We start from the raw sequence: 16,469 nt of genomic DNA, 5'->3' as shown, positions 1-16,469 counted from the left end.
AAGTAACTATGCTTAATTAACTAACTTTACAGTGCATCAATCACCCGGAGGTATTGTTCAAACACAGACCACAGGGCCCCACCCCAAGACTTTCTGATTCAGGTCATTCTGGCGCACTGCCAACCACTGACAACAGTGGCTTAGATAACCTCATGCCCCTCCTACACTAAGAGCTAGCTCGAAAATAAGACAAATGGGTAATGGAGCCATGCCATGGTCACAGCAGCAGACGGGGAGTAAATTTGTCTCAGAGTACAAATGACTTAAATGAGGAAGGGTGGCCTCTCTCTTCCAACCCTCCCCCACTGCACCCCCCCCTTTCCTGTCCCAGTCAATACATAAGTGGGCTCTCCACTTCCAAATATTTTCAATCTGAGGTTGCCTGGATTTGTGAATAAAGAATCTAAGCAGGTGGAGGTGGGGGGAGAAAGAGGTTAGTGGGCTATGAAACTGAAGAGAGTACATTATATACATGCATGAAATTTTCTAATAAAAAATAAATCTCTTAATTTAAAAAAAAAAAGCACAGAAACTGAGGGCTGACTATATTTAACAGATTAATTATTCAGAAAGTGAAAGACCTTCTGTTTACTGACTCTAGATGCTCCCAACACCAGGCAAGGGTGTGGACAATGACTCCTTTCCCAGCTTTGGTGAAAGAGTGACAGCATTACCTTTCTGATGCCTTGTAAACAGTCAAGGATGGTGAGGTTGTAAGTGCAATTTCCAAAGGATGCGTCCCTGCAAACATAAATAAATGACATTAGAAACACGTGATCACATGTTCCAACAATAAAATACTTGGGCTGGACTTCATAGCAGACTCAAGAGCCCGAGCCTTCATTCCTGTTTCTACCCTGTATGCCCTGGGTACAGGCTTGAATGAATTCCTTTACCTACCAGAATCTCGGTATCCTTGTAGATGAAATGAAGGTAATGACAGTAGCTGTCATCCGAAGGATTGATTATCAGATGCCATAAAAATTATGTAAGGTCCTCCATCTAGTGCCTGGTACAGCAGAAGCACTTAAATATTACAGCCACTGTTATCTTTTGGTGGGGAGCGGCAGGATAACACAATCTTCTTACATAATCCAAGCTGACCGGGAATTACTGTGTAGACCAGTCTGGCCTCAAACTTGTGGAAATCCTCCTATTTCTGTTTCACAGGCTGTATCTCAGGATACCTAGTTCATGACTACTCTGAATAATGGTGAATTGGGCTGGTTCATCAAAGTGAAGCATGCATGGCTATATAAGCATTCTGGCAGGGGAACAACTTCCTGTCGGGAACCAGTGAATCCAAGGCAAAAAGGAAACAAAGCCAGGGGTCAACAGAACCTGGTAGTCATTTTAGTACATGCATGTCATACCACCCCGGCAAAGAAGAAAATAAGCAACATCCAGCTAATCTTCCCAACAATTCACTCAATAAGAGCTCTGAATACACTGTAAAGAGCTCTCAAGAAGATTGAGAAACCACCAGTGGGGCGCACACCTTTAATCCCTGCACTCAGGAGAGAGGCAGAGGCAGGTGGATCTCCATGAGTCTGGTCTACAGAGTGAGTTCCAGGATGGTCAGGGGTACATAGATAACCCTGTCTCAAAACAAAAAAATAAAAATAAAAGACTGGGAACTCGTGTGTGTGTGGGTGTGTGTGTGTGTGTGTGGTGTGTGTGTGTGTGTGTGTGTGTGTGTGTGTGCCTGAGGAGGTCAGAGGCATCCCTTAAGAAGCTGCCATTATAGGCAGTTGTGAGCTATATGAGGCATACGGAATTGAATTTGGGTCTTCTACTAGAACAATATATGTTCTTAACCACTGAGCCATCTTTCCAGCCCAAAACAATGTTTCTAGCCAATAATAATAATAATAATAATAATAATAATAATAATAATAATATAATATTTAAGGCTATTGTATTGAAAATTGAAGGCTCTGGGCTGTTTTGCAGAACAGCTTAACGGGTCTGTTTCAGGCAACCTAAAACTAAAGTATCAAATTCAGGCCAGCAAAGCAAGAACTGGTCCTGAGCTTTAACAGGAGCAGCACTCCAAGGTGTCCACAACAAGAAACTTGACCCAGAGTTTCTCAGTCCCTCAGCTGGGCCCCACTGCTGACCGAAGAAAAAGGGCTGCCAAGCACTGAGCCTGGCACAGTCAAATGTCTCAAACAAGGTTGGCTCAAGGGCAGCATCCCCGGAGGGCGCCAGAAGAACCCTGCCTTTCACACGTAATTAACATAAAGCCAAGTGTGCTATCACCAACTATCCAAGGGAGCTTGATCCTCTGGCATCTAAGCTGAAAATTAAAAAGCAACTGCTTCACCGTGGAGCTTCGGTATCCAATAGTATCACTTGAAAATATATTGACTTACCACAGCTTAGCAGAAATGTCTCTTAAGCCCTCACACTTCTATGCTAGCCCGTGTGAACAGGAAGGCCTAACCAGACTTCAACAGGGGCTTTATTGATTCTGTCCCTGTGTTTTTTTAAATGCCATCTGAATTCACAGGTTCAAACAAAACCGTTCCCTTTCCACACACCTTGAAAAGGTCTCAGCTCTGAGATGACCTAATAGTTTATAGGAATAGAGATTCCTTTCACACACCTGTCTCTTTAGGGTAAGAAGGCTTATCCCCTTGACCAGTGATCTGATTATGTCTACAGACCCATTCTTTCATTGTAGTACAGTTTAGTACATAAGATAAAATACATAGGATTACCAGGAAGGGGACTCGATTAAATTTAAATGGAGTTCACCAAAATATAAAAACAGAATTTGCAATACCCTGGGAGTGCTTTTTAATTGGTGAGGCGGTGTGGCAGAGAGAGTGTGCTTACATGGCACAAATAAGCTCCCTGGCCACACCTACCATGCTCAGATTTGGTAAACTGCTTTAATTTTCAAGAAGGTATAAGTATAGATAATATCTTAAGATGTAACAATAATGTGATAATAATATGTCTGCCTATGATTTCTATTGTGACAGTCATTGCTGATTCTACTCTAGCTAACGTCCAACATGTATAATTTAATCTAATCTCAAACTAGAAAGAGTGAAAATTAAAATGCAATGTTTTTCACTGACTGAATTCTCTTGGTAAATCTAGGTTCAAAGTTACTGCTTTGAGTGTTTCAAGTTTTAAAATACAAAATAAAATAAAACTAATCTAAGGGCTTGGGAGACAGCTCAGGTGAGAAAGTGCCTTGTAAATTTGAGGAACTGGGATGACTCCCAGAATCCACATTTTTTTAAGCCTGGTGTGGTATGGTGGTGCACTTATAATCCCAGGACTAAGGAGACAGAGACAGGGACCAGGAGAGCTGGGTCCCGCCCCCCCCCCCCCGCCTCCCTTGAATGTTCCAGGCCAGTGAGAGTACCTGTCTCAAAAAAGTAGATAGTCCCTGGGGAAGGACACCCATGGTTATCCTCTGGCTTCCACACTCAAGCTCATACACAAGCTGCACACACACATACACATACAAGCACACACACACACACACACACACTCCTGCAGAGAGAGAGAGACTTGAAGGTCCTTTCACCCCGAGTCTATCTCTATCCCTAGACGCACTTGAACATGAGATACCAGAGGAAGTGCCTGGCCCAGGCTGCCTGAATGTCTACAGAGAATGTTGAGATTCTCATGTACTTTCACAGCCCCACTACTACAAATGACTGACAAGCAAGCTCTGGTGACTCAGTAGGAGGAAAGTTAACATGCCATGGCCAGGATTGGTACACAATGCTGTCACTGCAGGCTTAAAGGACAGGAGAGTTTACAAACTGAAACTGAATAAGGGAACCAAATATCAAGTCTATCCTCCAGCTCAGGACAGATAACAAACCCTGAGAGCCTATCGTGCCAGGTGGCTTAGATGCATTCATATATAGAGACTCATGACCGCTAGCTAACAGAACAGGATCCCAAATCTGTCCCCACACTGGGCAAGAGAGAAGGGACTTATTAGGGGCATCTGGCTCAGACACAGTTGCAGGAAAATAAACAGGGCAGAGACGACCAAAGCACAACACACACACACACACACACACACACACACACACACACACACACACACACAAATACCAGTGAAGGTAGAACACTGACCCATGCATGCATATACCAGGTCCCTTCAATTCTCGTTAAAGATTTGCTTTCTCCAAAATCAAGCAAGACAGGGATGGTTGGGAGGAGGGGCATAGTCTTTAAACTGGAAATCAAGTGGATAAGTAGGAAATAAATTAGAAAACCAAGAAAAATGAATACTAATCAATTGATGGAAAAAATCTCAAGGGCCTGGAGAAGTGGCCATGCTGGGTCCTTCTAGAAGTGAGATTGAAGGAATTGACTCAAATGAGATTGGAAAGTTGAACTGAAGATGTTGAAAGGTTTACTCCACAGTATATCCTACCCTGTGGATATTCATCAACCCCTCAGAGTAGTGAAACAATAAGGGCTGTTTGTAAATAGAGCAGATGACCCTGAAAACCACCAAGATACCCACACAAAGTGACCTGCAGTTATCTGGAGGAGCCCATCCAAGAATGTTTTTTATTTGTGTTGTAAAACAAATGGACTTCAGGAGCTTGGAAAACACCGGGCTCTGCTAAAAAGTCCCCTCCTACTCTAAAATCCATTCATTACTCAAGGCTTTGGATTGTCTCCTTTCCATATCACTCTCCTCCCCAACAAAATTTAAACAATTTCAGGTCTTTGTCATCTTTTTAAAAAAGAGCCAGTCATCCAAAACTTGCTTGATTCCATATAGTCCTTCAGCTATCACCTTGTCTGACTCTCTCTCTTAAAAATAAGATCACAAAAGATCACTAAAGACTGTCTTCATCTTTCCAACGATTTTTAGTGTGAGCATAGTACAGTCCCGTCGCCATTCAGCTCAGAACATTCTTACCACACCCAGAAGAAACTATTCATCTGCAGTCACTCCTACTCCCAAGCCCTTGGCAACCACTCAGCTGCTCTGTGTCTATGGATTTACTTGCTCACTATAAATCCATGGAACATTCTGTAAGCACCATCTCACCAAGAAGCCCCCTCTCCCTTGAACAGTCTTCACATGGTCTGTGGGCTTCATTTGCTCTTCTATCATTACTCCCCAAACTCCCTTGCAAAGTTATCCTCTAAAGGGAGACCTCAGCAAGTGTCACTCCCGGCCCCAATTCCTGTCTCTGCACACTCTCTGTCTAGGCTTTAGATTTCGACAGTATTACCTGGGTGGCTGCTTAAAAACAGACAGGCCACGGGGAGTTTCTGAATCAGCAGGTCTAAGACAGGGCCTGAGGCCTTGCAATTCTAAAGCTCTCAGCTGGTGCTAACACTGTAGGGATGAGGGGACACCATCATACCAGGAATCATCTACATAAATTACTTCTACGAAGTGGCTCTCAAATCTATGTCTCTACACAACATCTAAGAACTCCAAAACAGTACAGCACCAGGTGTGATGGCAGATGCCTGCAAACCCAGTACCTGGGAACTGAAGCAGAAGGTATTCTATGAGTTTGATGCCAGCCTAGGCTAAACAGCAAGATCTTGTATCAAAAAAAAAGAAAGAAAGAAAGAAAAATAAAACACCTATTTTTTAAAATAGTATATACATCTTTCTATTTAGTGCCTCAGATTCACTATGTAAGAAAAAAAAAAAATTTCTTGGGCTGGGAATATAGCACTGTTAGTAGAAATCTTGCCTAAAATGCACAAGCCTTGAATTGGATCCCAAGTACTAAATAAAGTTGTAACAGTGGGGACACCTGAAATTCAATGTCAGGACACCTGAAATTCAATGTCGGGACACCTGAAATTCAGCTTCAGCTTGGGGAGAGAGAGAGAGAGAGAGAGAGAGAGAGAGAGAGAGAGAGAGAGAGAGAGAGAGAGATCTTGAATTATTCCCAAATAATTACACCAAAATCACTAGTAACAATTATCTAGTCTTCTAGCATCCTAGGTAAAAAACACAACTCCCACCATCCCTCCAGCTCAGCCCCCTCATTCTACTTGTGTCCCTGTTTTTCCTTCTTAGGGTCTCCAGAAAGAATCCTGTTCCCAATTCTAGTGACATAACCATTCCTAGCCATTCTTACCAGTTTTCTTCACTGAAGCTGGGGTGTTCCTTAAAAGAAATTTGTGTTTGGATGTCTCTAGACCGAAGTTGACTATAACATTAGTCCTCTTTATTGAAGGCTAGAGACCCATGACTTGCCTTCAACAGTGGACAGGCGATTTGGCAATTAGATAAGTAAATGAATGGGCCTGATTTTCTCAAGTCCCAGAGCTGTCTTCTATAGGCTCCCAAGAGCTGATTGTCAAATATTCAGCCATCTTAAAGCCTAGATCAGTGGTAAATCACTGCATTTACACAGGCATGGGCAAACACTCTGTAAAGTTAGTTTGCCAACACAGCACTTCTTGTAACCTAAGAATTTAAGAAACCACTCATAGTGAAGCAACCACTCAGTGTGAAAGAGACATTGAGTCATAAAAACACATGTCTGGGGATAAAGTTGTTCCGAGTGGAGAATATAAACAAGGCGTATATAACTAAATTAATCTTAATAATTACTTTGTTTAATCAAATACATGTTATTATTTCAGCATCCATTTAATAGAGTTTTATTTTCTCTTCTTTCAAAAAATTATTTTTTAGTTGGGTGTGTTCGTGTGTGAGTGTATCTCTTTCATGGGTGTGTACATGCCGTGTTGCACACGTGTAAGATGAGGGACAACTTTTAAGAGTTGTTTTTTTCCTTTCACCATGTGGGTCCCCAGGGATCCCTGTCATGAGGTTTAACAGCAAGTGCCTTTACCATTGAGCCGCCTCACTGGTCCACACTTTTAAATCCAGTTGCAATCTATCTCAATTTGCACTTTGACATATTTCAAGTGTTCAGTAGCATATACTGGACAGTACAGTCCTAGACTTGAGAACTAGACACTATTGAGTATATATTGTGTGACCCTATATTATATAATCCCTGAGAACTAGACACAATAGTGTCTATCTTATATGCTATTAGAATACAATACTATATTGTATCTGGGAACTTTCAACCTCTCAACAAACTGATTGCCTGTGAATAAGAGCTGCAGGGAAAGACAGCGTGGACTGCTTATATCTTTTCGATCGACAAGATGGAAATAATTTTGTGGTAACAACAAAGCTGCCCCTGGAAGAGCAAAGCCAAGTGGTCTTATGGGGGCAGGGTCCAGAGCTGTTTACAACCTGTGCTGAAGTAAAAGATAAAACAGTCTCCTATTTTACAGACTTCATGCCCAACTTCAGCTCCTCTAGATGAGAACTTGGTTCTAATTCATGGTTTACAAGGTCACAGAAAACCAGACAGACCTGTACAGAACTAGGTATAGCACCAGGAAGACAGACACAGAGCTCTGCCATGTGCCTCGAATCAACTTTTGACTGACACCCACTTAATTTTTCCAGGCATGTGTGTGTTCATGTAGCATGCGTTAATATGTATGTGTATGTGTGTTTGGAGGCCAGATATCAATATTGGGTGTCTTTCATTACTGCTACCTTATTTTATCATTAACTTTTATTTATATTTGTGTATAGGAATATTTTGCCAGCATGTGTGTGCACCACATGCACTCCTGGTGTCCTCAGAAGTCAGAAGAGGGCTTTTGGGTCCCCTGGGACTGGAGTTATAGATGACTATGAGCATGAAGGTGCTGGGAATTGAACCAGGGTCCTCGAAAGAGCAGCAAGTGCTGTTAACTGCTGAGCCATCTCTCCAGCCCCCAACAACTATTTATTTTATTTTACAAGTGGTTTGTTTACATGTATTGCTGTGTGTATGTGTGTCTGGTCCCCATGGAGTTAAGAAGAGAGCATTGGATACCACAGAACTGGAATTGTGGATGGATATGAACCACAATGTGTGTGCTTGGAATCAAACCCAGGTCCTCTGCAAGAACAAGTGCTCTTAACCACTGGGCAAACCTTCCAGCCCCATAATTTATTTTTTGAGGAAACATCTCTCTGTAGTCAGTCTTTTTTCTTTTCTTTTCTTTTCTTTTTTTTTTGTTTTCTTTTCTTTTTGATTTTCAAGACAGGGTTTTTCTGTGTAACAGCCCTGGCTGTCCTGGAACTCACTTTGCTGACCAGGCTGCCCTGGAACTCACAGAGATCCACCTGCCTCTGCCTCCCAAGTGCTGGGATTAAAGACATGTGCCACAACCGTATGGCACTATAGGAACACTTTTTCCCACCAGTCAGTTCCCAAATAGCCATTAAGAGGCTGAATATGAATTATAAATGCTCAGCCAATAGTTCGGGCTTCTTACTAACTAGCTCTTATAACTTAAATTAACCCATTTCTATTCATCTATGTGTTGCCACATGGTTCAAGGCTTTACTTGTCTTCCAGTATGTCTTGCTCCCTCTGCATTTCCTTGCGACTTCTCTCCATGTCACACTGATGACTCATCTGACTCTCCCCTTCTTCCCAGTGTCCTTAGTCTGGTTCTCCTGCCTACCCTATCCTGTCCAGCTTCCTTATTAAACCAATCACACCTATATATATTCACACAGTGTAAAGGAATCTCCACATCTCTCTAAACCTAGATTTGTCAATACTGACTGGCAGCAAGCTCTGGAATGTGCCCATCTCCACCCTCCGTTCCTGTACCCTCAGGACTGGGGTTATAAACACACATGTGGATTTTGGGGGTCATAATTAAGGCCCTCATTGCTGCACAATAAATTCTTTACCCACTGAGCCATCTCATCAGCCCACAATTTTTCCTTAAAAATAAAAATAATGGGAAATTGTCATAAAGGTAAGTGGTTGCCGTCTTCTTCCATCCCATCTTATCAGCTGAGGTTGCTAGACACAGAGAGAACACAAAAGTTGGCAATGGCCCTATTACAGAAAGTTTGATACCAGTCATCTGGAGCCACACAAGTAGGAACAACAGAGAAAATTAGTCTGGACCAACTTTCACAACATATGATCTTCTTTTATGATTTAAGAGAGAGAGAGACGTGGACCTCACCTCCCTGTGAGTTTAAGGGATCACAAAGCCCCTAAAGGTTGTTTCTGGTCTCAGATTCTGTAAATGGTGTTTAACTGCCATTTTATTAAGAAGAAAAGCCTGTTACAAGTCTATTTTTCATGACTGCCCGAGCTCCAGAAAATACAGCATAGCTGTTCAGAACAGACTAACAAGCTGGACGACAAAAGCCAGCTGTTGTCAAACCTCACTGGATTCTTCTCCAGTGCTAACCACACAAACTGACAATTTATGAAAAACCTCACTGGATTCTTCTCCAATGCTAACCACACAAATTAACAATTTATGAAAGATCCATGCAGTCCTTGGACAGACCCCCAAAGACCACCAAAAATTAAAAGAACATTTTAGCCAAGTGTAGTGGCACATACCTTTAATCTCAGCACTCTGGAGGCAGAGGCAAGAGGATGTCTGTGAGTTCAAGGCCAGCCTGGTCTACAGAGCTAGTTCCAGGACAACCAGGACTAAATTGTCTCAAAAACAAGCAAACAAACAAAAAAAAGTCATAAAATGTATTTTTCTTTCCACATTTTGGAAACTCAAGAGAAAAAAAAATATGTGTGTAAAGAGCTGTTGCCCTTTGAAGTAAAAAGTTAATCACTAAACAAACTTTGACACAAATCATAATGCCATATTTGAGCTAGCAGATATCTGGTATGTTTAATGTTAAGAGATATGTTTTATAATCAGGACCAACATCTACCAACCTATGTCTACTTTGCTTTAGAGGAAGGTATAGTGTGCCAAGTTCTAAGTGGCTGACCCTTCTGAGCCTTTGTTGAGAGAACTGCAGGTTCTAGCATGCCCAGAAGATCTACAATAATTGCTTTTGAGATTTCCCATTAAGGTTTGGCCTCATAGCTCAGCAACCCAGTCATCACTAAGGGTCATCTGCAAACACAACAAACACCTCCCTGAACACAAACACCAGGAGTCCATTTGCAGAGTAAGTGTCATTAAAGATTGTCAGTGGGAGGTTTGTGAGTCCTGGCAAGAAAAGCTGGTCTCAGGCAGCTCTGGGAGAAGGACTCAGATACTCCTGTTCATATTGCATAAAAATGTCACTATTTGAAAAACCACTTTTATTTCCCAGACTCTCAGGAAACAGCACAAAAACAGTTCTGCAAACCATAGCAAATTATTCTGATCCCAAGAGATCATTTTGTTCCACCCAGGTGTGGATCAGAAGACCTGCCTTAGAATGTTCCAGAAGAGTAGTTCTGCCTTGAGTTAATCAGGAGGGAATCTGTACTTTGGAAAATTGCAAGTTAAACAGATTACTTCAGTATTCGACATCAATCAAACTTTTAAATAGGACTATGCTTTACAAATTCCCAAGAGAGATGTTCTAATCTTTGATCGTTTCACTTGGACATCATTTCACATATCATCTGAGAGCATTTTTCTAAGTGGCCACAAATTTACACATTAGGATCAGGCAGAAAGCCTTCAAAAGCCAATGCCCAGATCTCAGCCGGGGTCAATTGGGTCAGAACTTCCGGTAGTGGAACCCAGAGTGTCCACTAACTTCTGAAAGCTTCTAAAGAAAAGACAGTTGGAGTAAGTGTGACTCTGGGAAACACTGACCTACAGCTAGAGACTGCAGCCTCTTCTGAAAGATTGAGTGTGGGAGCTGGGGGAAGGGCATACCAATTGTATTTCGGGATCTACCCAGACAAGGACTGTCAAAGACAAAACAACACACCAATAGCTGGAGACTGAGTTCTGACTCCCTACCTCCACCTCACTTCCTCACCTAGCCATTTTTCCATCTTCCTGCATATGTCCCTGGGTCTTATTTTCTGAATGATTTTACTCGCCTTAATTTTTTCTTTCTTTCTTTTGTTCTTTTTTGTTTGTTTGTTTATTTATTTGGTTGTTTGGTTGGTTTGGTTTTTCTGTGTAGACAGGTTTCTCTGTGTAGGCCTGGCTATCCCAGAATGCAAACAGACTTTGGTACATTTAGGAATCATCACCAGCAAACAACAATAAAATAAAAATTTAAAACCTTACCAAGCTGACCTTTAAAAAATTCGAAGACCCAAGGAAGCAACTCAGTTGGTGAAGTGCTTGCCTTATAGATATAAAAACCTGAGTTTGAACATCAGACTCCACAAAGAAAAATGCCAGGCATGATGCCATACGCATGCTTGGGTTTTTGGTTTGTTTGTTTGTTAGCTGGTGGTAGTGTTGTTTTGGAAGGATTTTGGTGCAATTTTAAAGAATTTTTTTCCATTCATGATCTTTTTGTTGTTGTTGTTATTGAAAAGGAAATTTTCGTACACTGTATTCTGATTATGGCTTCTCCTCTCCCATCTCCTCCCAGATATGCTTGTAATCACAGTACTGGGGAGACAGGGACTGATGGATTCCTGGCCCTCACAGGCCATCACATTTAGCTTGAAAAGTTCCAGGCCAGTGAGAAACCTTGATTCAAAGAAATGGTGGGCAGTACCTGCCCTTATGTGCACCTGCATACATATGAATACACACACACACACACACACACACACACACACACACACACACACACACACAATATGTGCACCACGCATGCATAAAAAGCTCAAAGAAGAGTATGCGATTTAGTCAGTATTTCATGGTCTGTAAACTTGAAGCTTTCACAATTGCTATGTTATGAGTATCTAAAAGTGCAGATTTGAAAACCACTAGCATTGGCTAACCACAAAAACAATCCAGTAAGGGCAGGGGTCTTGCGAGTCTTTAGACAAGCAGCAAATAATCTAATTTCATAAAATGTTTGACCGACAGTGTAGACTAAGCGTGGGCCATTCTGAAAAGGAGAAGCCGAAACAAGACTCATCCAGGCTTGCCAAATCAAACTCTGCTGGCTCTGCCCCCAGAACTGTAAGTCCCTTGTTCCCACAAAGGCCAGCTGCCAAGCCAGGCCTGAGGACGGACAGACTCAAAGAACTAAAATATCCTTTCCGTCTAGTTTTCAGCTACAGTCCCTCTTGATAAACACATTGGTCATTCTTAGTACAAGTGAAAGAACAATTTTCGACACAAATACCTTAACGTTCAGGAGAGCACCCTAAGAATGACTTCCAAACAGTCACCAAAGTCAAATGTACTTGAGTCAGTCAAGAAGTAGTAAAGAGGCACAGTTCGTTCTGAGTTTGCCTCATTTTCAGTGACTTTGTGTGAGTCAGCATGTTTGTGTGTTCCTGTGCGAGTGCACTGTGGGCATGTTTGTATGTTTTTCGTGTGTGCAACTGCACATAAAGGCGAATGCAGAACCCGTCCCCAGGGGCTGTCCATCTTGTTTGTTGAAACGGTCTCTCACTGGGTGAAGGCTCACCGATCAGGCTAAGCTGGCTAGGTACCCACCTGCTTCTGTCTCCCTAGTGCTAGGATTATGAGTACATGTCACCAAAGGTGGCTTTCTCATGGGGGTCCTGGGGACCAAACTTCATTCCTCATGCTTATACTGCAAGCACTTTAACAATTGAGCTGTCTGCCCCAACCCTTTAGGGAAAGGGCAGTCAGGTTCATAGAATGCTATAATTTATAAAGTTGAACTATAACTTAAAATGGAAAAAAAGAAACAGATTATTTTATCCTAATAATGTACTGATACCAAATACTGCAAACCTCATGTGATTTAGTATTCTATGAAACATGGCATAATGTTTGAAAACCTGTGCCATATGAATTTAAAAGTACCTAAAAATCAACCCCCAGGCTCTTGGGCCCCAGTTTTCACTCTAACATGAAAGGTGTCCTTCGGGGCCTTATATCTCACCTCCACTCTTCAATTCTGAAGTCAAATTTTTTACCTCAGTCCTCCCACATGAACTCTAATAGGACATTAGCACTATTTCCTATACCTATCACTTAATTAAACTACATTGGGCTGCTCCAGAGTTGGTAACCAGTCCTAAATGTCTTCAGATCCCTAAAACTCTCATATATATATATATATATATATATATATATATATATATGGACACAAATAGAAAAACATGTCAATTTCCACTCTCAACAGAAAAGTGTTAAATGCAAACAAATAATTATAAGATGTTTGCTTTCGTGGTTTGTGTAGCACTGTGATACATAAAATGTACTAGAGAATTACAGGCAAGAGACCTGTCAACTTTCTGGGGGGGGGGTGGAATGGGCTTCATAGAACTGCCTGTTTAAGTAAATGTTGACTGAATGGATAAATTTTGAGGAAGAGCATTATTTAAACTCACAGTAGCCATAAAACTCATAAGGAATGGTGAGAATGTACGGTACATACAGTATGATGGTTTGAATGAGAAGCTTCCTCTATAGGCTTGGGCATTTGAAATAGTCCCTGGCTGGTGATGCTATTTGGACAACTTTAGGTGTTGTGGTTAGCTGGAGGAAGTATGTCACTGGGGAGGAGCTGTGATGCTTAAAAGTCACCTGCCTTGCCCATTTGGCAGTTTCTGCTTGTGCTTGAGGTTTAAGAGGTGAGCCCTCTGCTGTTTTGCTGCATGGTCTTCTGCCTGTTGCCTGCCCTCTGCCATCACGGACTGCTATCCCTCTGGAACTGCAAGATCAATGAAGCCCTTCCTGCTACAAGTCACCTTTATCATGGTGCTTTATCACAGCAGCAAAAAATAACTAATATTTATGGGAACGCAGACATTTCGGAGAAGAGCACAGACAAATATGACAACCACACCTTTCAACAAGCTATCAGTAGTCCTTTTCAGAAAAATGTAAGCAATAAAAAATTACATTTAAATGGATAATGAGGGGAGAGACATGGAGAGGTGGTTCAGCAGTTTATACTCACAGTGCTCTAGAGAGGACCCTAGTTCAATTTCCAACTCCCACATAAAATGATTCACAACCATCTCTAACTCCAGCTCTCAGGGAATCCAATGCCCCTGGCCTCCACAGACACTGGCACTCACAGGCCAATACCCCCACACACTATATACATACCCACACACAGACACATAATTTTAAAAAGAAGTCTTTAGATAGTTAACTATGAACAGAAGTTATACAACAGCAACACCTGAAAACTGTCTAGACAAAAATATAACATAAAACAAAGGGGGTAAAAAGCCTTGGGAATGACATATCCTAGATGATAATGAAGCCGAGGCCACAGGGGGCACAGAGAGCTGGTGTTAAGAGATAACATTCTATGACCTCGGGCAGTCTCTAACTAGAAACAGCTCACACACTAGCATATAGGGGGAAATGGCTTCTTTAGGCCGACCCCAGAAGAAAAATAGCGTTGTTTTATCTAGCATGCTGTCCTACATGAAATGAGAGTTTTTTTCCTTCTTCTAAGTTCTGAAGATAGTTGTTACGGTAAATCTTTCCTCCAAAAGCCGCCCGAGTTCTACCACCACATGGGTGGACAAAATAATACTCAGACTTATATTAGGTTGTGACTTGTGCAAAGAGGCTGGACTCAGAGACACAGTTTAGTGTAAACATAACTTTCTGGGTTATCAGAAAAGCGTACCTTGGAGTTACAGTCAAGGTCAAAATCTAGTAAGTCACACGGGCCTAAGGCAAGGGACAGAGGCCTCTGCACTCCTAAACATCCCTCTTCATATGAGTACCTTTCAACAGATGATCATTCTTTCTTGATGTCTCACAACAATGCAGTAAATTCCCTAGAGTATTTTTACTTTCTTAAAACACACCTGAGACAATGTGAATGAAAAGCCACAATGAAGGATGGGAAATGACCTACAGACCTGACTGCAAAAGAGCTGTTGGATGCACTCTCTTACATTACACAGCAATGGGACAGATTGAGGGAGCTTTCCCTCCCCCAACACATGCTAACACAGTATTCTTTTCCAATGCTGAAATGAGAGAGAACTTCCTGACAATGGGAGTAATAAACAGTCTGACCCAAACTCAGCCTGTGGTCCTCGGTGATAGTTGTGGATCCAGCGTCTATCAGTAGCCCTACCAGGCAGTCAGAGCTCAGTCAATGCTCATGAAAGAATGGCTGGATAACCCTGTGATGTGATTACTGAAATCTAACTGGCTCATAAATCAGGATCTCTGCACTTTAAGTACATTGTCAAAGCACAGAAAAGATTTAAGGATAGGAGAAGATGTCTTTAAGAAAAGGCCATGTTTTTTTTTTCTTCCAAGTTGGAGGGAGAAGCCTAAAATAATAATAATAATAATAACTATCTGATGGGGAATGGACTGTGTATGCTCATCTTATTGATTACTGAATAAAGTACTGTTTGGCCAATGAGACAGCAAGTTAGGCAGGACTAGGAATCAAAGAGGATTCTGGGAAATGTAGTAGAGAAGTGGTGATCCAGGCAGGAAGTGACATAGCAAGGAGCCTCATATTTAAGCAAGGAGAAACAGGAAATGTCCCTTGTCCCCTCCGCTCTTCTTCCAGCGGCACAATGTGATCCACTGGCAAGGAGGGACACCAATGGAGGGTGTCCAATAAGATAAGTCTTATAAAATATATAGACTTGTGATAATTAAGACTGAGCTAACAGATGAGAACCCTAGTCATTGGCCAAGCAGCATTTGTACCTAATATAAGTCTGTGTATTATTTTGTCCATCCATGTGGCGGTAGAACTCGGGCGGCTTTTGGAGGAAAGATTTACCGTAACAACTATCTTCAGAACTTAGAAGAAGGAAAAAAACTCTCATTTCATGCAGGACAGCATCATGGTCACAGTGGTAATGACAGTTACAGAAATGACCAAGTCAAGTGTAGCCCAAGCCCCAGCAGCAGTTGTACCTGAATGGAAGATAAGGGGGGGTTGAGCCAGACAGGAGAATTCTGTAGGCTTCTTCTGGTGTCTTCTTTAAGTAGATGACCTATAGTAGAAAAACAATAAATAACATTTAGAATGCCACACAAAACTAGCTTAATTACTCAACAAATCTGCATCATGTTTCTTCCACTTGGATCACTAGCCAAGGGGAAAGCTGTTGATCTCTCGTGTGTTTCAGGTTTTTAATTTTCATTATTTTGTTTTTATTTTGGGTTTTATTTTGTTTTTGAAATGGGGTTTCCCTCTGTAGCTCTGTGGCATGGAACTCACTATGCAGACCAAGCTGGCTTCAATCTCACTGTGGACCTCCTGGCTCAACATTCCAACTGCTAACATCACAGGTTTTTGCTCGTTGGACAGACAACCAAGTTGCCAACACCACCTTTCAGCTTGAAGCTGAGCAGATGCTTTAGGCTTACAAATGGATAGGCATTTAGAGATGGGGGCAGGTCCTAGAAGAAGCCAGCTAGGGTCCACAGATCCCACTGAATAGACACGATGTGAGGTGACAATTCTACCTCCGTCATTGGTCTCTTCACCAAAGACCAACAGTGTCTTTCTTGCCCTTCCCAGAAGATGGCCAGGAGTTATCTCAGTGTGTGGTATGACACTTAGCACTAACGGTAAACACTGGATGTCA

The 16,469-nt window shown here is 41.9% G+C and overlaps 1 protein-coding gene across 2 annotated transcripts in view; it reads right to left on the bottom strand.

Annotated features, from left to right (window-relative positions):
• Cdc14a (cell division cycle 14A) overlaps window positions 1-16,469 on the bottom strand; it is a 154,846-nt gene that overhangs the window by 79,302 nt on the left and 59,075 nt on the right. For both annotated transcript variants that reach the window (XM_027395580.2, XM_027395582.2), the window contains exons 5-6: window positions 15,793-15,872; window positions 675-741 (exon numbers count right to left, since the gene is read on the bottom strand). In XM_027395580.2, coding sequence (XP_027251381.1) covers window positions 675-741; window positions 15,793-15,872 — 147 coding nt within the window. The remainder of the gene's footprint in view (window positions 1-674; window positions 742-15,792; window positions 15,873-16,469) is intronic.

This window comes from Cricetulus griseus, assembly GCF_003668045.3.
Source record: "Cricetulus griseus strain 17A/GY chromosome 1 unlocalized genomic scaffold, alternate assembly CriGri-PICRH-1.0 chr1_0, whole genome shotgun sequence".
Lineage (NCBI taxonomy): Eukaryota > Metazoa > Chordata > Mammalia > Rodentia > Cricetidae > Cricetulus > Cricetulus griseus.
Note: the sequence above shows the minus strand (reverse complement) of the source record. Positions and strands in the feature narration are given on the sequence as shown.